Source organism: Aythya fuligula, chromosome 5 (genome assembly GCF_009819795.1).
Source record: "Aythya fuligula isolate bAytFul2 chromosome 5, bAytFul2.pri, whole genome shotgun sequence".
Lineage (NCBI taxonomy): Eukaryota > Metazoa > Chordata > Aves > Anseriformes > Anatidae > Aythya > Aythya fuligula.
The window spans coordinates 58,588,543-58,610,296 of NC_045563.1; the positions used below are offsets into that span (position 1 = coordinate 58,588,543).

The 21,754-nt window shown below is 38.2% G+C and overlaps 1 protein-coding gene across 1 annotated transcript in view; it reads right to left on the minus strand.

Annotated features, from left to right (window-relative positions):
* The window catches only part of CSTF3 (cleavage stimulation factor subunit 3), a 49,143-nt gene that overhangs the window by 16,504 nt on the left and 10,885 nt on the right, over positions 1 to 21,754 (minus strand). The window contains exon 5 of the mRNA XM_032188516.1: positions 243 to 275. Within this exon, the coding sequence (XP_032044407.1) occupies positions 243 to 275 (33 nt within the window). The remainder of the gene's footprint in view (positions 1 to 242; positions 276 to 21,754) is intronic.

The window sequence follows — 21,754 nt, forward strand, 5'->3', positions numbered from 1 at the left end:
TACTAATTCTTTTGACAAAAATTCCTTCATGCTATGCAAGGAAATTAGAAAGAACTGAACACAGAAATTGCTCTGCTCATTTCACTGATTAGTTTGGTAGCAACAACAAAATTTCTTTAGTGATATTTCCTGTGTTTTTGAATAGCTCATTCAAAGACAGATACAATTATTTTCAATCTCAGTTAGTAGAATCAGATTTTTTTTTTCTTGCTATAAATATTGCATATATTGATAGGACTCACCTTTTCCACTTTGTCATAATTTTTTGCTTTAATCTACAGGAAAGCAGAAAAGAACAAATCACTTAAACTATTTTAGAATAGTAGGAATATATTTTGCATACAGTATTAAACATTCCAGTTTGGCTAACTAAGCTAACTACATTCCAACTTCACATAATGCTGCAATGATACAATTAAACATATAAAAACCATATACCCAGTTTAGCTTTTTCAAAAATTTTTATTTATTTATTTATTTTTTACTTCCATTAGGGCCAAAAACACAGTCTCAATAGGCAAAGTTACTTTCTTATACTCTGGTTTGGACACCCACACTTTCCTCTTACTTTGAGGAACTTTGTTGTCTTAAGAGCATATCTATTGACTTAGGTACCAAAGTCTCTGTTTCAGGATTCAGCAAACCCCAAATACCATATTTACAAACATGTAACATGTTTCTTTTATCGTGCTTTATATTTTGACGTTTATTTCTCAAAGTAAGCTTTGACTTAGCAGGCTGATGCTGAATAAGAGAATAACGCACGCTCCAGAGAACCTCTTTTTCAGTACGTGCCACCCCAGCCCTGGTGCTGCCCTCCACAAGACCCCAGAGTGGTCTTTAATGAAATTTGCTATGTTGCACTGCAGTTTTTTAAGTATCAAAACCTCCATTTAAATCTCATTGCCCTTTGTTGAGGGGGTTCACAGCTGTTACTTCACTGGGAAGCAGGAGGCTCGGCCAGCCTCTTCTTCTCCCCAGGCAGCACACGGGGATTAACCCAGCAATTACATCATTTTACATTGTTCTCTTTTTAAAGCCTGAGTGAATTTTTAATGGGAGCTTTAGGAAACACCAACTACTCCGCAGGAGGCCTACGGTCGACCTTCACCGTACCATGACCCTTCCTGGCTCCCTTCCCTCAGCCTCTCGGCTCTCGCCGACACCCCGGCCTCCAGGCCCTTCAAAAACAGGATCCCTATTTCTCTCTCCCACTAACCAGAGCAATTAAAAATGCAGGAATCCAAGTGAATTTTGCAGGGAGATGTCATAGGCATGCACTGCGAAGTAGAACCTCATGCCAGCAGTGCCTCCAAGCTGGAGCAGCACCAGGCCCAGGTTTGAGTGATCTGACAAAACCCCGGGAGTTTTGCAGGAGTTGGGCCTGGTCACCTCACGTACTGAACACACAGCTTGCACACACTTTTTTCTAAAAGCTATTTGGTTAGGAGACAGCTGCCCATAGGAATGACCGGCTGCAGAAACGACAGCGCTCTGCAACAGGATGGATCGAAGGAGTCAGGTGGAGGGACGGGCCCATGCCCCATTTCTGCTTCCTCGCAGCTCCTGGTGAGAGTAGCACAGCTTTTCAGGCTCTAACCAGCAACTATGGTACTTTTATAACTGCTTAGGCAGAAGACTTCTGTGGACACAAGTGAAGGAGGCAGACCCCACCCTATCTTCAGTTGAAGGAAAACTGCTAGTATTTGAAATTCCTCCTCCACTGCAAAGTCAAAAAAAAAAAAAAAAAAAGACACCTCCCATTTTCACTTCATCCATTTTTGACAGTCAGTAGCACGTCAGGTTCTCCAGCACGTCTTAAAATATGACAAAAAGGATTCAGCTAAGAAAGGAGCAAGAGCTCTCATCAGTGTGTCCCACCCCCTGCACGCTCCTTTTGTCCTTGGCCACCTCATGGAAAAGAGCAGATTTTGTTTTGCGTGCCTAGTACAGCGCGAAGCTGCCTGCACGTTTTCCCCCTTCCTTTACTCAATCAAAATCTTCAATAGGAGTAACAGAAACTTTTTCTTTTTTTTTTTTTTTTAAGGAATAACTCCCCAGTAAAAAGAATAAACTGACTTTTTATTGAAAGTTATTCCATGTCTTTGTCGCTGACAAAGGCATGGAAGGTGAAAAGAAATTGTATATGCTTAAATTAAAAAGCTGTAAATACACAGGACAAAACAGCCTACCCTTCAGTCTAGCTCTGAAAAAACCTTTTGCATGCCTGCTGCGAGCTACTCTGCCAGGGAGAGCTCCCAGCTGCAGCTGGCAAGGCGAGGATGCTGCCTGCCTGCCTGTTTATCTCCCTGCCTTTACCAGCCAGTGCCCACCAACAACCCCACATGAATGACCCAGACTGATCTCAGTAATTTTATGACATCAGGTAAGTGTGGAGCAATCCCACTCAATGGTTTACCAAAGCGATTTTATTAGCGTGGCAGCACCATCACCGAGCACCACCAAAAGACAGAGCATGAGAAATACCAATTAGCTTACATGTGCTTCCAATGAACTGATTTGCACCTCAAGACCTTTAAAATAAAAATATTTTTGCTAAGAAAAAAATAATACTCTTTATTTGCATGTGTTATAACTCAAAGAACAAAGTATTTTCTACATGAATTACCAAATACATGAAAAACTGCTGTCCACACTTGGACTTTTTGGACTTACGCCAGTGTTACGTAGTTGTTACCCATTTCCAACATCTAATTGTTAGTGAAATCTTGGTACCAGTGAAGTTATGAGGTTGAAGATAGATTGAGAAATAAGAAAAAGAAAAAGAAGAGAAAAAGAAAAGAAAAAAGCAGCACTTGCCAGTGCTTGCTAGGTGTCCCTCACTTGGGTTTTCAAAGCCAGAGGGAAGAGCAGCAATTTCTCCTGCTGGAATTTGTTTGCATTTCTTGGCTCCCAGGCAAGCATCCTGGCTGCCCCGGCACAGGGACGCCTCAGTGACGGGGCAGGCGGAGCACCAGAAAGGGGATGCTGCCTCCAGGACCCACTACCATGTCTATTACTTTTCTTGTTTTTTCCTATTACAGACACAGGAACAGGCTGTGATCACATACAGACAAGCGTTAAAGGATTAACATGAATGTTGTATTTTTGTTCTTTAGTAAAAACAGAACAAAAGGAGCCATATATCTTTACAACAGATTGTCCTCGGATTTCTAACGCTGCCTGTGCTCATGTTCTGTTCCTCTCCAGTATTATTTTAATCCAAAAGGTAGGTGATACCCTCACAAAGGTCCCTCACGAGTCCATCAACTACAGAATGAGTTTAGGAATATCAGCATTCTAGGGTAAAGTTATTATCTATAAGAATATCCCCCTTCCATCCTTGAAGACTATAAAAAGATATAGTCTGGCTATAATCTGATGCTCCTGTAGTAAAACACATCTGAGTTTGCCTTCCTCTGCCTGTGACAATAAGGAATTCCAACTATTTGCTGAAAAAGTCTTTTTAAATTTGATGATCCAATAGGAAGGTTAAGTCACCACTGTATCAGCTTTGTACCAGACAAATTCTTAATAATAGGGTAAAATTGCTCCCCAGAATACACTACATACTTCCCAGTAATGAACTTCATAAACATTCAAGGGCAAAATTTAATCCATAAGTTACACTGCACTTCACTTTGTTTCAATCAAGCTTGTAAGTAAAGTTAGTACATGGTCCTTAAGGATCGGCATGGCTTCTTCTGCCATGGCTCATTTTTTAGAGGCCTCAGCTACTCGTAAAGCCCAACCCTCTCTCCAAGTAGGTAATAAAAATAAAATCTGATGCCCCTTACTCGTGGTCTCCAGCTGAACCCGATGCTGCTGCACCTCTGTGAGGAATAACACTCTTGCCCTCTGCCTTACCCACCTCCCAGGCACTGCTCTCCCGTGGCTTTAGCAACTTTTTTGGAAGAGTGGCCCGAAGAAAACATCTGGGTGCAGCCAGCAGAGTGCATGAGCTGGTGAGGAGAGAACACCACAGCAGCACCAGCATCAACTTCCAGGGGACTTCCCTCATAGTGACTGCTATTTTAAAAACTATTTCCTGAAATCTGGTTTCATTATAAATAATAACATGTATGCAACATCTTTAATGTTTGTTTCTTTTAGGAACACATAAACACCCTATGCTTCAGTGCACAAAATTACAGCCAGAGCATACATGTACATATGGGAAGCCTTCCTCTGTTTATTAACTGGAGCTCACTGTTAAAGGCCTATATTAATTCACACAGTTAGATGACAGGTTATTATATAATTAACAAGTTCCATTTTGAGAGAAAATCAGCCTATACCAAATTTAACACAACCGAATCCACATGTGTCAGCATCATTATTATTATTTTTTTAAATGCCTTGATTGTTAAGGCACGATTTTTTTTTCTTTTAAATAACCTTCTACATACTGTCAAGCCTGGTGGGATACAATTAGTGTCTTTACTAGTATCAAAGTATAGGATTAACAAAATACATTCAGGTACTTTCTATCAGGTACCTTTGTACCTGTTTCCAAAATACAGGTTCGAGTTGGCTGGAGAGATGTTCTCACTTTATTTGCCGAGTAAATATTGCTGGGACTACTGCAGTTCACACTTCTCAGAGTGCCTCAAGGAAACAATCTCTGAAAGGATGGAGAGAGTGTAGCATGCTGCAATCTTCCACACATTGTCTTTTGTTGTTTGCTGATACTTCCAGTCAGCGGAAGAGCAAATCTGTGGGCTAACTGCGAGAACACTTCACACAACAAACATTTTCATGTCAAATACCAGCAGTTACCCTAGCAAACGGCAAACCCAGCTCTGTCCGAGTACATGAAATGCAGGTGAAATGCTGTAAGCGTGTCAGCAGGACAAGTAAAGAGTTACACAGGGGTAACACCACACTCACATGGGGACATTAACCCAAGGAGGCTGGACTGTAACTGCCCAGACAGTAACATCAGAGTTATTTTTATGTATGCTGAACAAAGCACACACTTCATTTCTGCAAGGCATTCCAAGGCTAAGCCAATGACCTCCTTTATTAAAAACCATCAGCACACAGTTGCAGATGTAATTTCTGTAATGCACAGTTGTGCTACAATTTATATCAGATGTACTGAAAAAATCAGTATTTCTGCACTTTCATCGGGAGCGTTAATATTCCTTATGAAAATACAGCTTTTTTCTTGTTGTTAGTAAAGACTGCAGAGAAGAGATATAGTACACAGAGTATTCAAAAACTCATTTATTCAAAATGTAGTAAGATGACTTGCCAAGTATTTTCATCCAGTGGAGTGTTACTTCTCACATTTACGTGGTTGTGCCTCAATTTGAAAGTCTGTCCTAAAATGCAATTCTAAAAGCTCCTTAAAATGATTCTACCTGAAGTGTCTTCATCTACCACTATACGTCCTATTTCTAGAGTTTCCATAACCATGGCACTATAGCAAAATCTAAGAGTTGTCTCTACTACATATAGCAACTTTTGAAGGCCTGTCTCCTGACAGGATGCCACCACAGCTGCCATATAGATGGCTACAACATAGAGCAAAAAAGCACCATTTTGCAGTCTGTTTCCTGATCACAACCATCTTTTATGAATTGTATGTGTTTGATTACCAAAATAGTGAACTATCATAAGCTATCATGTATGTCTTTATATTTAGATATACTTTGAATTTTCTCATAGTATTTAAGAATAAATCAACATTACAATAATTAAGAATGTGGCTTAAGCCACTGAACAAGCCCCGTAATTCTTGAAGTCCAATTACCAGTTCATATCTTAGGTAAGACAACAGACAACGGGCAGCTAGTGAAGATGTTGACCTTCGATAGCAAAATTCAGGGCCACGTTACCATTTTCTGTTAAAGACAGGAAAAACAGCAAAGGAAGGCCCTGTCTACCAGAGGAATGACCATCAGTAAATGAATGACACCATTTTTCCTCAGGGAACTAAATTGCAATAGGAGACTGGGAGAGGACAGTGGCAGAGCTAGAGAGGTGGATGGATAGCTAGGAATAGGCAAGGTTGTTTTTCGCTCAGTAATTACAAGAAATTTGACATTACACCCTCATGATCCCAAAAGCTTTAACAGCCTTCAGGAGCAATTTAGCCAAAGTACATGCAAGCCCGTCAGAGGAAACCCTTTTTCCTCTCAAAGGCATCAACCTAGACAGACCTCCACATTACCAGCTAACTGTAAAACAGCAATAAAAAATGTAAGACTAAAGACTTGGATAGCCTAATTCCCTATCTGTGAGCGGAAAACTGGTGGAACTGCAGCATGGTTGATGTCAAAAGGAACAGCTGGAGGTCATTTGGTCCAACCCGCCCTGCTCAGGCAGGGCCACCCAGAGCAGACTGCCCAGCACCATGCCCAGGCAGCTTGTGACCATCTCTAAACAGATAGTCTGCTTTAGTTCACACCTTAGTGCAACTGAATTTCCATATAGAGACAAATCTTTAGGAACAGTATCTGCCTCTATTCCTTAGGAAGCATACTGGCATCGTGGTCCCGCAGCGAGGCACTTTCTTCATGTAAGAGTCCTCCCCATTATCTATTCCTTTCTAGCCATATTCATCTTCATACCTAGACTGTCTGTATTTTTTTGTTGTCATTATTTTTTTTTTAATAAAAAGTCAATTTTAAACATGCTCTGGGGCTTATAATTTCCTCTTTAATTTCATACTCACTTTAAGCCACAGTAGAGAACGTCACCACACATTCAGAGTCCTGTAAGCTGCCTTGCTTCCATCCTGACTTAGGCACTTCGGCTCTTCCTACATACTTTAATTCACTTCTACATCTCATTTCTATTTCTCCATGTCTTTTGTATTTTACAACAGCAATAGGAAGCGTTTTCAGATGGCTAACAGATCTACAGCTACCCTCTGCAGTTATTATGAAACGTGCTATTTCATAAAGCAATGGCTCTTTGTTCACCTAGTATTAATTTTACATTGATTTCACCGTCAGAGAAACAAATTTACAGGACTCAAAATCAAACAGCAGCCATGGCTAACCCATTAACATGACAAAATGCTGCAAGGTAAGGACCTGATGTCTTAGCTTTTGAGCAGATCACTGACGTTAAAAAGTTAAATTAAGATGTAAGCATAAAACCAAGACACAGCCCAACTCAATGAGGTAGAGATGCCCAATTTGTAAGCTTGGATAAATTACACTCATCATCTAACCTCATCCACACATGATGAGCAGTCTCTCTGCACTGGCAATTAACTGGACACCCACATTCCTCTAACACTTGTTTTTTTTCCAGTTAGTTTATTGATATTACAGGCATCCTACTCAAGGTTGCCAAACTGCAGTCTGCCATCATTAGCGATGCACTAACCCAGTAACCCAAAACTCCCTGTGATACTGAGACCTTAAAAACAATACAGGGATCAGACTGCTGTGACAGATAACTTATCTTAAGAGGTACCTGAGACATCACTACCTGGTAGAAATAAAATTAAAAGCCGCTTGTTTCATCACACAGACCTCACACCTTAAAGCTCTTGAGATCTACCTTCAGACTCTTGATTTAAGATCATCTAGATGCTTTTGACTACTGTTGGAAGTTAAGTGTTCGTGACAATAACGCACCTCGTTAAAAAATAATTGTTCCATGTTTGATTTTGGTGTCCTCAAAATATCTGAGTAAGAAAATAAGTTTTAAAAAATGTAATTTGATGATACAATTGGGAAAAAAAGGGACATTTTGGGTGGCAATAAGATCCCTGGTAGGACTGGACTTTGATGACTTATTATGCTCGCTGCATGCCTACAAGCAGTTCTAATGCATTATTTTCAAATACACTTGTGTTTAAAAAAAAACACAGAAAATGACAGTTTTGACAACTATAATAATTTCATACTGTAATTTATGATTTTTTTTTTTTGTAGAATGAAGTTACCAGATAATCCAAATTTTTGTATGGAAAGTTTCAGTAGTCCTCCATCTAAGATACGTTCATGAAACAACTGAAAAAGCTGAAATTCCTTACTTTAAAAGAGATTTTGGGATATGTACTTAAAAAAGCAATCCATATAGAAGGGGAAAAAAGTTACCTTAAATAGTGTCTACGCAAACCGAAAAAAGGGTTAGTAGTCAAAGTTATCAATGTTTAGTACCCAAAAGGACTACTGCCCTACTCAAGTGGCCAAATTCATTCAGAGACCATGCATCAATTCCTCTAATTTTTTAGAGTGAAAGCAGCCTAAAAAAGGCCTTCCTCAAACTGAAGACAATCCAAGGAAAAGGAACGGAAGATTCTCAAGCAGGAGAGTGGTACTAGAAAATGTAATTGTAGTAACAACATAATCTTCTTACGGTTACAATGCTAGTGCAGGACTGGTCTGGCCTGTCAGCAGAGGACAAATTGTTCTTAATGTTTTGTCTCCACAGTTGGAACAGAGAGAGCAATTTTCCAATTATTTGTTGCAAAAATGGCCCAGAGACTAATGTTGTTAAAACCAGTAGATTGCCCACAAGCCTCCACAGATGCCTAGGGGCTCTGCTTGACCACAGAAGACAGCTGTCTTGTCATAGGAAAATAAGAATCAGATACGATAAAGTTAATAGTGGAGAATAACGCTCATGCCCAAGTAATTCTCAGCATCTTGGCTGCATTGTTGCATTTATCTTCTGAATTTGGAGCTGACAAGACGTGCACCATGTTACACTACAACCTTATTAAAACCACACCAACTACACCTGAGCTGCAACACTGCAAAAATGTTGTAAGGAAAGGATGTGGGTTTAAACCCTGGCTTTCCCATGGATTTCCTAAGAAATCGTGCAGCAACATTTTTTTTCATTTAATAAAGTGGGAAATTATTAGCCTCAGAAATGCAAGATTAACCTGATGACGGAGCTATTTTTGTTCTACAGCAATGTAATATTCTAATTAAAGCACAGGGAATTACTGCATTTTTCTAATACAGGCAGCTGCCCCAGTCAAAATCCTTTGTATGTCTGTTAGAAAAAAAAGAAATTTCTCTGTTCCCTACGAGTTTGCATATTCTCGGTCATAGTTAATGGACGGTCTCCTCTACGATGTTAAAAAAGGAATGACCATATTGGAAAAGTCAATGCCCACATTTTTGTCTTTTGGTAAGAGACAAAATTAACTACAGAAGTAGCATTCAATGCTAAGAATTAATGGTTTCTTTCAACATATGAGTTTTACTGCAGTGTCTCCTCAGCATCTACTTGGATTGATCACAAACTGCCTAATATAAAACCCCACGAATGATGGGAATCTTCTTGGTAAAGACTGGATCCAAGTGGACCGACTTTGCACAACTACTCTGCGACCTCTGTTTCTAAAATATTTGAGTGTAATTATTCACTATGACAGCTTATCATACTACTTAGTGCATAAAAAACACTTCCCTAGAATATTTAAATCCTATGCTTTCTTTCCACTTAAACACAGTGTGATTAAAGTTTTTCAAGCAGCTTCCCCTTCTTCCTCTTTTAAACTTCAACTTGATGACTTCAATCGTTAAAGCTAAGCCTGGCAGGCTTCTGCCTGTGGGAAGAGTCACACTATTCATGAAACAGGATAAAGAGAAAAATTTATGCATATCTACGAGAGCTTAACTTAATGCTTAGATTGACTTACTAAGCTACCTTACAGGTAGGTAATTGAATACATAGAGGAAAAACTCAAATAGAAAAATAAAAATAGAGATTACACATTCCCCCACTCTTTAGAAATTCAAGGTGACATTTCTACTGTAAGATTACCTTGTTGGTTTTTTTTTTTTTTAGACCTTTAGCCTGAAGTCTTTAATAACTCACACCTCATGTGAGGGATTTTCTTCCGTCTTTATAAATTCATTGCATTATTCCTACTTGAAATTCATCAGTATCAGATAAACAGAGGGAAGCGCTGCTCTAACTTCCAATTTCGATAAAATAAAAATGTCACGTTCTAATGTCTATTTCACCCACAGCTGGTAGGTGCATTTAGTTTATTTCATGTCTTATGAAAAGATGAAATACAAAAGCCCATTACAAAAGCCCTACAGAAACACACAGCCCACGTGGCCTAGCAAGACAGATGAAATACAACTGCCTTCCCACCACTGTCCCAGTCTCCTCCCATTTTTCCACATCTCAAACTCAGAGAACAAATACCAGAAGGCAGGGTCATCTGCTCAAGCTAAATAAGCTGCCTACACAAGAACGAATAAAATGAAGTGGAAGGTATTTCAAATTCAAAGCTGATGACAAGATTAAATGATGTAATCTGTAGTCTGCCTGTAAACGAGTACTGCCTAAATCTATTTGACAAAGAGGCACAAGTATTGATGCATATTTTTATGAACCCACTTAAAACATATACGTAACCAGCTGCAAGGATATATGAGATTTTTGTTGATGGGAACTGAAAGACTTAAGAGGTTATCTGAGAGCATGTGACTGCAAGCCAACTTTTAAAAGACAACTATCACCTTTTGAAAATAAGGCTATGTAACACTAAAACACACACAAATATTGCATTATTTATCCTAAAGAATACTTCAGTGCCTTGATCCAATAGGGATCTGAAATGAGTACTTGCACAGATTAATGCATAGACTTGCCAAAGAAAGGTTAGTCCTGACCCCTAAGCTAGAAAGAAGCACCTGCTTACTGATGAGGAAGGGAGGTGCTTTTACATACACCTGCACAGCCCAAAGAAATACAGCTGGTAGTTCTCTCCCTCTTGCCAGAGAGCACTCTGAATAACTAAAGTTCCTTTTCAGGAACAAACTATTTGATATTAACCAACTTATTTCTTCCATTGCTTGTCACAGTTAAAAATTAGTTTGCTCCTACGCCCTGGAAACAAGAAGTGATGATGTTCATGTAGCACCGGTCTAGGAAGCTGCTGTAAGAGACAGGAGACCCAGCCAGGTTGTTATTCCTTCTCCTGTTCCTCAAACTGAGTTTTTTGTTTTGTTTTGTTTATCACTATAATTGGTAATTCAGAAACCCAGAATAAGCAGTTCTCAACTCTTCTGTGGAAAACAAAACAAAAACAGCTTCTTCAGTAGACAAACACCTGGTATATACGATCCAGTCCCTGAGGACTCTGCTTTAACTGCTAACATAGTGGTATTGGACAAAGACTGGGCAGCAAAGTACAGAATAGGATGCACATTAGAGAATGCAAAATGTCAGTTTCAAAAATTGAATTAACAACCAGCATGTACAATCTCAGCTGATTTCTTGCATCCGATTTGCTGCACAGATGCGCACCTTATACAGAATTACGGTAGTTTGGTAGCTGTCTTTTGTTTTATTTGGCCAGTTAAGCCAGGATGCCGAGAGGAGCATCTGATCTGATCTAAGCACATCAAGCACCCAAGAACACCAAACCACCACCATCCGTAGAAATAACATGTAATTAACACAGTAGCTTTACCAATCATTGTATTGCTGGCAGAAAATATTTGGTTTAGTAAAAAACAGAGCACCGCTACTAAAACATAATGTAGACTACCCAGATTGAGAAGATACAGCTCACAGCAAGACAGACAGGGTTCTAAAGAAGAGGTGAATTTCCCCTCACTCTAACCTTAGCCTCGTGTTGGAGGAAGATGGTGCTTGCACTCATTTTGGTGTACGTCATCGTAACGATTCAGCATCCTCCAAAATCCAGTCGGAAGATTTGAGCACATGGCAAAGGATTACTATGAAATCACTGATACACTGAATCAGCCAGCACTTGAGCAAATTGTCCTTGAACATGGTTTGTAGAGAAAATTCCGCTCACACAGGTGAAAAACCATAATCTACAGAGTTTTTAGCAACTCTGCCAGCCTGGGAGAAAAACAAAATACAGATTTAGTGCTGAATTCAAATAGTTGGTGCATACTAACATTCAGTCAAGATTTCTGTACGTTGGAGGTACAGAAGCACACTCCAAGAGCAATGAAATATTTCAACTATCAAGTTTTTGCAGAAGTGACAGACTGCTAAAAGCCCATCATGCAGGTAACAACTCATCAGTGCGGTCTTCATTGCGTTCAGACCAATGATTGACAAAAACAGCAAAGCCAGATTTAGAGACGCACGTATTTTTCTGTTTTATAAATGCAAAAGACACAGACTGCCCTTATTCCTAGTATTTCTGAAATGTGAGAAAACATAAAATCTTTCTGATGAGAAAACTGAATTTAGAAAACACCAGTAAACTGATGAATATCTAAGATTTTTTTTTTTTTTTTTAATAGGTGAGGTTTCTTATGCACTAGATTTTTTAACAGTGAAGAGAAGCAGCAGGAACAGCAGAAACTCTGTGTCATTATGAAGAGAGAAACTTACCTCCATCTGCTCTTAGTGCAAGGAAAATACTTCTGCTCAATTAAATTGTCAACTAACTTTAATATTCCATGCTACTTCCCTTTTAAAATCCATTTTTAACACACAAGAAGTGCGGGTGGGGGATAACATTTTAAAATACTAAACTTAAATCAAATTTACAAAAATGCAAAACTTAAGTAGTGTTTAGTCACAACTTATAGTGGAGAAATGAAGTTTTAACCTTTAACAACAAACAGCGCAGTCAGTCTCCTGCTCAGGCTTGCCAGCACTGAAATTTCATCAAGGGCGAATACCATGGGAAATTCTGAGCTCTTGAACAACTCCTTATACTGCCCATCCTACTTACGTACTGTTGTGCTGCACTCCCGTGGACAAGCACTGATAACATCTCCCTGAGGAATGATAGCTGGTGGGCAGCAACAGGCAAGTAACACGCACTTAGCAGGGCAACAATTCCTTTTGTTTGGTTGTTTTTGGAGGAGGAGTTGAGGGACAATGCTCTGTTTAAAACAATTTTGCATGGTTTTGGGTAACAGGACCAAAAAGTCATGTGTCAGGAACTATATTAAGAGTACACTCCTGTAATGTAAGCGCAAGTGGCCACTAGAGTTGTCAGGGGTACCTACTTGCATTTCTGAAGATTTATCCCTATTTAAGACCTGTCTATTTGAAACCTGAATTTCTTCAATATAAGCAAATTGTACTTTCTTTCAGTTACTTGGTGTATTGTCATCACCACGAAGCAAGCATTTCTAGCACAATTTGACAAGCAGCCAGAATTTACAATTCCTAAAGCCACAGCCAGCCTACAAGAATTATGGATTTCCCCTAGCAAAATTAAAACAGCCCAGGGCTCTAGGTACAAGGCTTGCTAATTTAGCATGAAGGAAATGTTTCTTTGTGTATGAACTTGTTAGCACCATTGGGTTATACAGGCAGACTTCTGAAACGTAATGCTTATACTACAGCTGTTACTGTGTTGTCTATGGAAAACCTGTAGAGAGGTGGCAATCAGCATAGCCAAGAGAGAAGGAAACTGTAAGCTGAAACTCCTCGAGGAGGATGCTTTACAAAAGCAAATTTCTGTAAACTTTTGCCCAAACACTGTGGCTCATCTTCAGCTTACGTTACTTTTGTATTATTAAAAGTGCACTCCACCTTTCAGTAGATGGAAACCTCCTCATGTTAGTATTGCTCTTTTCTCCAGAACAGAAACATCAGTGAAAGGGTTTCTTGTACCTTAAACTCCTGCACGGTACAAATAAACTGAATTTTATGTTCTAATTATCCTTGATACAGTACAAAAGAACAAGCTGCAGAGAGTAACTAAACTTCAGGGATTTCACAGCAGTATTTCAGGGCAAGTTTAAAACAACTCCAGAACTGTTCATGCAACAGCCCGTACCCTGCATGATACAGGCTGCTACATGGGATTGCATTTGTAAGAGGTACACGTTACAAACACATCAGCATCCATGAAGATGCACAAGCTGAATGTGATGTTAAGAGCACCAGACTTCTTCTGCAATATTTTGGATATAAAAAAGTTTGTCATAGATTAGTTTTGCAAATATAGGTTAAATAAAGTCAAGAAAATTTCAGAAAAGTAAATAAAAATACTAATTATTATTCCATTCTCAGGGAATCTTCCTCCCTTTCTTCCCCATCAAACCCAGCAAATAGAAACATGCTGCTTAAATACAAAGAACATCTCAACTGTCCAAAGACAGCTTTTCTTCATAAGGATTCTTGGGACTTCTTTGTCATCTGACGGGTGCATTGCAAGGGCACGCTGCAAGTCTTTTTTTTTTTTTTTTTAAACAGTAAATGCACTTCTAACTCTATGAAAACATACAAAAATATTTTTTTTGATAGAGAGGGACACAAAATGGGAAAAGGACGACCTATACTCAGCTGCAGAGTTTAAGAAAAAAATGTAGAGCAGGAAATGTAGCTTAGTTTTTCCCCACTCACACCCAGCATCATGTTTCAATCAGTATTTGTATATAACACAAAAAATTGACGTTTTTTGTAATGTTAAATATATTCAACTTTAAGATTATGCACTAATTATTTTCCTAAGTTACACAAGTTAAGCATTTTAAAAACCTAAGTATATTAACTGTTGGCAATTTGTACTGATACACTCAGATTTCTATTTAGCATGATTTTAAAAGAAAATGAACTCTGCTGTGCAAGCTCATCACATAACCATGTAAGGGAAAATCACAGAAATGTCTTAGGTTGGAAGGGATCTCTGGAGGTCACCTGGTCACACAACCTTGCATGTATACATACATAGTTTGAGAGATTCCTGAGGAATCCGCAGAGATGGAGCCTATAGCATGTTTAATTTAGCCATAAAAGCTAAAATAATCAATGATCATGAATTTTAAATAGTGACTTTACTACTTCAGCTCATTATATATTAAGTATGCTTTTTTTGGTTTCATCCTACCCATCATTTAGTTAATTAACATATATAATGCATGTATATTCCGGGGACCAAGCCCCTAACAGAAGCTCTATGGATGCAGAATTTGAGAGAAGCCAAATACATTTGTTGCCTGCCCTTCGGATATCCTGAAAGCAGATTTGAGACGAATTGTATCAGTGTTAAACCAGGACCAGTCACTTACTAGTTCCAAAGCCAATTTGAAATAGTTTCGAAAAATAGTATCGAGTATGTATGCTCTCCCCAGCTCGAAGGAGAAGGGGTGAAAAGCAGTACACTAATACATATTTTCTTACACACTAAATTAAATTCCTAAATTAAAGGAGAACTTAATAGGAAGTTGTACCAGAACCCTTATACGCACTGTAAAATGCCACCAACTGTAACCATTACACACTTTATTTCCTCCAAGAAGAAAAAAAAAAATAGAGCATGAGGAAAAAAAAGCTTTAGGAATTTTTGTGCTTTGATGTAGCATCTTCCCTTTTCTTAAGGAAAAGGGAACAAAGACTCAGCTGCAGCCAGGTTGCCCTTTTTACTGGTAGGTCACACTACAAACATTTAAAATATACTTGTTTTTCTGTATAAATGTAGCTCCCCTGAGCACAGCAAAGTTACTTCACCATATATGTTGTATCTGCAGGACAGCACACTAAAACCTGCTGCCTCACTTTTGCATATGTAACCCATTTTAATCTCTGAGGAGCTTCTAAAAAAGATGTTTAAACACTCGGAAAGCAATTGAAAGCCTTCACCTCTATAAGACATGGTATCTGAATTTGATGCTTTTGTTAGTCTTGACTCAAAGAAATAAATCACTTAACTAGGCACCATTTTGCAAGTTGCCTCTCTAGTCCAAATTAATGATTCAAGTATTTTTTGAATGTATTTGATGTCCACTCTTATATAAACCAATACAAAAGTATCTGACTGTTTACAGCAAGAGTTTGTTCTGCTGTACTCATGGCTTAACAGTTCCAAGTGTGTGCAGTCACTGCTCTATCTGGATTCATGCACTGCTTTCTTATTCCCACTTATTCCCCATTCTATGCATTCAGGTAGTGCAAACCATGGGGGATCTGAAGAGATGAAGCTGCCCTCATTAGAAAGTTTTATGTGGTCACTTTACAGGAGTTTAACAAGGCAAGATGGCATCACGCTACTGAACTTTCCAAATGGGTTGATTCAGAGGAACAGTCTGAATTAATTCATAATGATAAAGCCCATACAGGTACACATCTGCAAGCTCTATACCTGTCTTGCTGAAACAGAGTCAGGTTGAAGGTATGACTAAAATTATTACAACTCCTCAGCATATCAATAAATCTAGCTTTCCTCCCTTTGGAGAAAGTTCAACACGTTTGAACTGTGCAAGTCTTTAGCCTAGCAGTCTGTCTACAAAGACCTTTGGTTGAAAGATCTACTAGAAATATTTCTTTATGTGCGATCAGTAATGTGTTCACTGGAACTTGTGAAAAATAATATTAGCGCATGGGCCCTGTCAGGTGGCTCAGAACAACCTGCTTTTACAACAAAACACCTAAAGCCTGATCCAGTGTTCATACTTCAGGTTAGAAGCAAGCTCTATTAAAAAGTCTTATACGTGGAGGCAATAGGACACTGCTCTGTAATACTATTACTGAAAACTGTCCGTGAATTAAATTAGAAGAGCATCTTTCTACTTAAAATGCCTACCCTTAGACGGAAACATTTCTGACAGCATAGTTCCACTGAACTCTGCAAATGCTCTCATACATCTGTTATGAGCATTTATTACCACCAAACCGGTTTTAACCCCCAATATGAATCAAATTCCAATCCCTTATAAGACCTTTTAATATGAAGATAACTGCATGTATAATATATGCCACAAGAAATACCTGGATGCCTTGTGTACAATGGTACAGTCGTGTACCAATGGATTCTATGTACATTATCTCTTCTCACTTTTGAATTGTTTTATGTAAGAATGGAAAAATGTCAAAGCTTGTTGTGTTAACTACACAACGCTTCGTTGCAGAATTCCAAAACTGGATGTAGAACACTTGTCACATTGAACCAGCATCGAGAAAAAGCATACCCTAATAAGGGGAAAAAAAAAATGCACACTCTTAGAGTGCATACTAACAGCTCACAGAATGAAAGAATTGCCTTCACAGAAGTTGCTAGTTAAGAGAAGCCACTGTGTTTCATTGCAGCAGTGACTCAACAGCCTTTTCACAATCTGCAAAGAGATCCTGTAGCAAATAATGATTTGTTTTATGCAGCAGCACTAACAGATACGGTTTAGCAGAAAGCGTCCTCCCAGCCAGTGGGCTTCTCAAAACCTGAAGACAGATCAACAAGTAACTCAACCAGCTGACAACTGGAAGCTGGAAAAGATATAGAAAGGAATGAGAAATTACGATACGCTGCTTCAAATTACAGCTCCTTCATCGATCCAGATGAAGATAACCAATCTGTAGCTAATAAGTGGTTCATACAAAAGCTCCGTATTTACGATAAGTTCTTTCAGGTTCAGACCTTGGAAAGAAGCTGGCATTTGTGTCTGACCTGACACACACATACTCCTCCCCCCCCCTTCAGAACATCAGCAGAAGGATCAGCACATGATCGGAACAAAAGAAGGCACACAATGAGGAAAGTTGTCACTGTCTTCGTTACACTTGGAAGTGAGACTTCAAAGGTGTTGTGAACGAGTGTTTTATATAACTAACATTTCCAATGCTTCTGTCACCCCACATTGAAAGAATACGACAGAACAAGAAGCAGTCCATGTTTATTCATGTGAAAACAGCAACACACTATAGAAGAGGGTTCACAGTAATCTCTTCATTAAGCATCACTTCCACTTCAAAATTAGCACTCCTAATACTTCCCCATGATGTTATTTTTATGATTAAATACAGAAGTTATCTAGAAATCTACTACTATTGTACCACACCACCTGAAACTAACATCAGTGATGTGGATAGCTTTCTGATATTACACATTATAGGACCATGGCAACTATGCAAGGTGTACGTGCCTGTATTTACATATCGAGCAGAAAAGACAGGGAAGGAGTTGCATTTCATTTCTAGTGCAAGTCTACAATAATCACACAGACAGAACAACATTTATTAACAGGAATGGAACAAGTCCACACATGAATAAGAAAAGATCATAAATAATACAGTTGTAAAAAAAAGATTAAAAGTCTCAGACTGAGGTAGTCAAGAATGTGCATTATGGATGTTTGTACAGAGCACCTGTACAACAGTTTCTCAAAAGCAGAAGTTTTCTATCTGAACTGTGGTAAAATAGGGGAGGTGGGGGCAGGAGGGGAGTGATACGGGATATGTTTTCTGTAAGAAATTTACACAAATTGGCTAGCAATATATACAATATTTTCAACTGAATGAACCACTAAACAGAATCTCAGCTAGGTCTATTTTTCTATGATTCTGATCACTCCATCCTGACAGATGTCAGTTCCCATTTCTCCCCAAGCAGAAGCATTCTGGAAGTGTAATAATTTTTTTCTGAACTCAGAAACAGATTAAAGTAAAACGGGAAGAAAATGCTTTGAAGAAACACAAACATTTTGAACAAAAACAATCATTTTTCTAAATGGTTTTATTTACATTTTTCATATACAAGTGTGTTAAATGATACATTCTGACTAGCATCCACACCAGCGTGAAATACACGAATTAAAGATACTGATGTATTGCATATGATGAAATGCAAAACAATCAACCCTAAGCCTTGGGCCCACCATCTGAACCCTCATACAGCATCTGTTCTGTTACTGAGACATCTAAAATTCAAAATGTTCATATCAAATAGAAATTATCTGAACAATTGTATCTAATTTCATTTGTTTAGAACAAGCAGTAACACAGAGGTCTTACTTGAAAAAAATTGCAAGATGAAAAATACATATTAACAGCCAAACACTTTACATGCAACTTACTAGTTGTGTATTTATTGTTTCTAGATGTGGGGATATTTGTCACAACTGTCTTGTGCTTATGACTTTTAAATCTTTAATAATAGAAAAATTTCAGTGCCTACTAACAACAGTTCAAAGTGACCAAGATATAATGAAATATGCCCAACAGAAAAGGTAAAAAAGGTGTGGTGTGAACTGGCCTGAAACATTCAGGACAATTAAAGTTTCAATTTAACCTGACAGGAACTAAAAATTCATAAAGTGTTGAAAACATACGAACACAGTTTAATAAATGTGCTTGAAAGGACTGTCAACCTAATGATTTCTCAAGGGAAACTAGAGGGAAAAAAGGCAATGATGTCCAATGCTTGTTGCAGAACTACTGACATACCTACACCACCAGTAAAGTGAAAGTTCTTTCAAGTGTATGAAAGGAATTAACAGGTCTTTCAGTATCAAAAAGATTGGTCAAACAATCAAAGAGACAGAGGAAACAGTAACAGACAGCTGGGCCTACAGCATCACAGGGTGTATTAGAACATAATTTATTTTTACATTTCTGCAGTACCTTTTAGCCAGATGCCAAAAGCACTTTAATCATTAAGTGAGCCTCACAACAACCCTGTGAGGTAGGTAGGTATCCGTGTTTTAATAATTGTAAAAACAGGTTAAATAACTTACCCAAAAAGGCACAGCAAATCAGCAGAGCAGGACAGAATCCAGATCATGTGATCTATTAATTTAACATTATGGTACACGTGGGACCGACTTATATGATCGTTTTTAAAATTGTGAAAGAGGCCCTGATATGTGAATTGAGTCTAATTTTCTGGAAGTTGGTTTTTGATGGAAAAAGCGTCAAGAGAAAAATGTGCTTCAAGCAACTAGAGAAAACAGTCTGAGTAACCGGAGTAATATAACTGCTCCAATTCCCAAGTTTTAAGAGATGATAAATATATAGTTAAATACTTTTACTTGTTAAAATGTATAAAAATAGACTACAGTCTAATTCACTAACCAAACTCTAACTCTATTTTCATAAGCCTTATGCATTTAAATGCTATGACCCCAACATGTTGTGAGCCAGGAGACACTTGATCCAATTCTACTAATTCTATGTCCTGCAACTGCTTCTCTGAATGTCAGAAGAAATAAATCAAAATTTCAGAATTTAGATTTCAGAATCAAAATTTCCTTTTGACAAATTCAAACTTTTAATATTAAAGTTCCACATAGCAAAGTGTCCAAGTGCGCTCTTCCCAGTTAATTTCCCTGTTCAAATGACTGCCAAACCGGCTTTAACAGAGACCAGAATCAGTGCTTGGCATACAAAATGGAAACACAAAGTATTAAGCTAATTCAGCACAGTCTGTACATCAGTGGTAATACATTAGATGATATACTAAGTGCTGAGCACTGCTTTACACTATATTCCACTAGGGAACCAAGTAATATAGCAAAATAAAAGAGACAGTGAGTAACACTGTCATAAAAAAAAAGTAATCACAGCAGTAAGGTCTGCAGTTAAGTTGTTAAGTTTCACACTACAAAATGAAGCAACGTATGCATGGCAACGGTTTTTGTTCATAAAGTAAAAATCATTGTTTATAAACTATAAGATTGGAAGTAACTGAAAAGAACACATTCCTCAAGTTAGACAAAGGGAAATTTAAATATTTCCTAATATTTTTATAAAGAACATCTGTTACAGGGCTAAATCATTTTTCTTGAGGCCACAATCATAACCTTTACCCTAACTCATCTTCCTATAATAGAACATCACTATGTAATGATATTCATCTCAGACTTGTGTAGTTCAGTGGACAGAACTATCCAGTGAAAGACAACCTGGCAGGAAACAGCCCTCACCTTCCTCTCCTTCCGTGACACCCAGAGGAAACAAGTTATCATGTTAAAGAGGAAAGTGATATGGTTGTTCTGACATCAGGAGAAACATACCTCAGAGATAACTGAAGATGTAGCAGTTTCCAGATTTAAATACAGAAGCAGTGAAAGTGAATCAAAAGCAACGATAAACACAGATTTACCCCAAGTTTACTTTCCCAACTCAAGACTGGAAAGACCTGTAATTCTGAAGTATCCAAGGAAAACCTCATAGCAGCAGGAGAATGCTAGGGTTTCCAAGAGAAAAAAGATTTCGGGAAGTACCTTCCATATATTTCTTGTACATCTTAAGGCTGTGAGAAAAGCCTCAAAACAATTCCTCTAGCTATGTCAGGTAGACTTGGAAAAAAATAACTTATGCTCATACTGTTATAAGAACACTTGAGAAAACATTTCACTTTATATGTACAGTCCTGTCAGAGTGAATTCAATGTACAACTTTAAACAACACTGACAACAGTGTACAATTGTGTGAATATATTTTTTACTGAAGAATTTGGAAACGGGAAGTTATTTCGGCTTGCAGCTATAAATGGTTACATATACTGAACAGGCAGATATAAGCACGTTGATTAGGAGTTGTATCAGTAACTAAGTCAGTTCTGAAAGAATTACTGAGAACAGGGAAGAAAAGTTGGAAATACGAGTCATAACTGGAGTTTAAAAAATTAGTTTAAAAAAGGAGTTTCTCTCTTCTCAGATAAGTTTCCAAAAAATAACCCCTTGCATTTCTTTTAAGCATAACCCATTTCAAGTGTAAACTCTACCAGATCTCCAGAGTTTACATTTTTCCTTTTTTTTTTGAGTAACAGAATCATGTATTCCATTTCTCTTGTATTTCAAGTGTAATTACAGACAGACACCCACACACACGCGTGCATGCACAAGATCTTACTGCCAACTGTCTCCTTCTGAAGTTTACCTTGTGTTACTTGGTTACCATACCAGCTGTGCAGAAGCTCATCTTCTCTCCTTGAAGAAGCACTTAAGAATTACATCCTAGACTGTTTAAGCTTTGCCACTGTTTGTGTTTCTAAATACTATGAGTTTATATATTAGTTAAAAGGTATTGATTAAGGGCAGTAATGTCTGTCTATTCATCTCTGATTGTGGTTCAAGACTCAGACTGAGACAAGGAACCT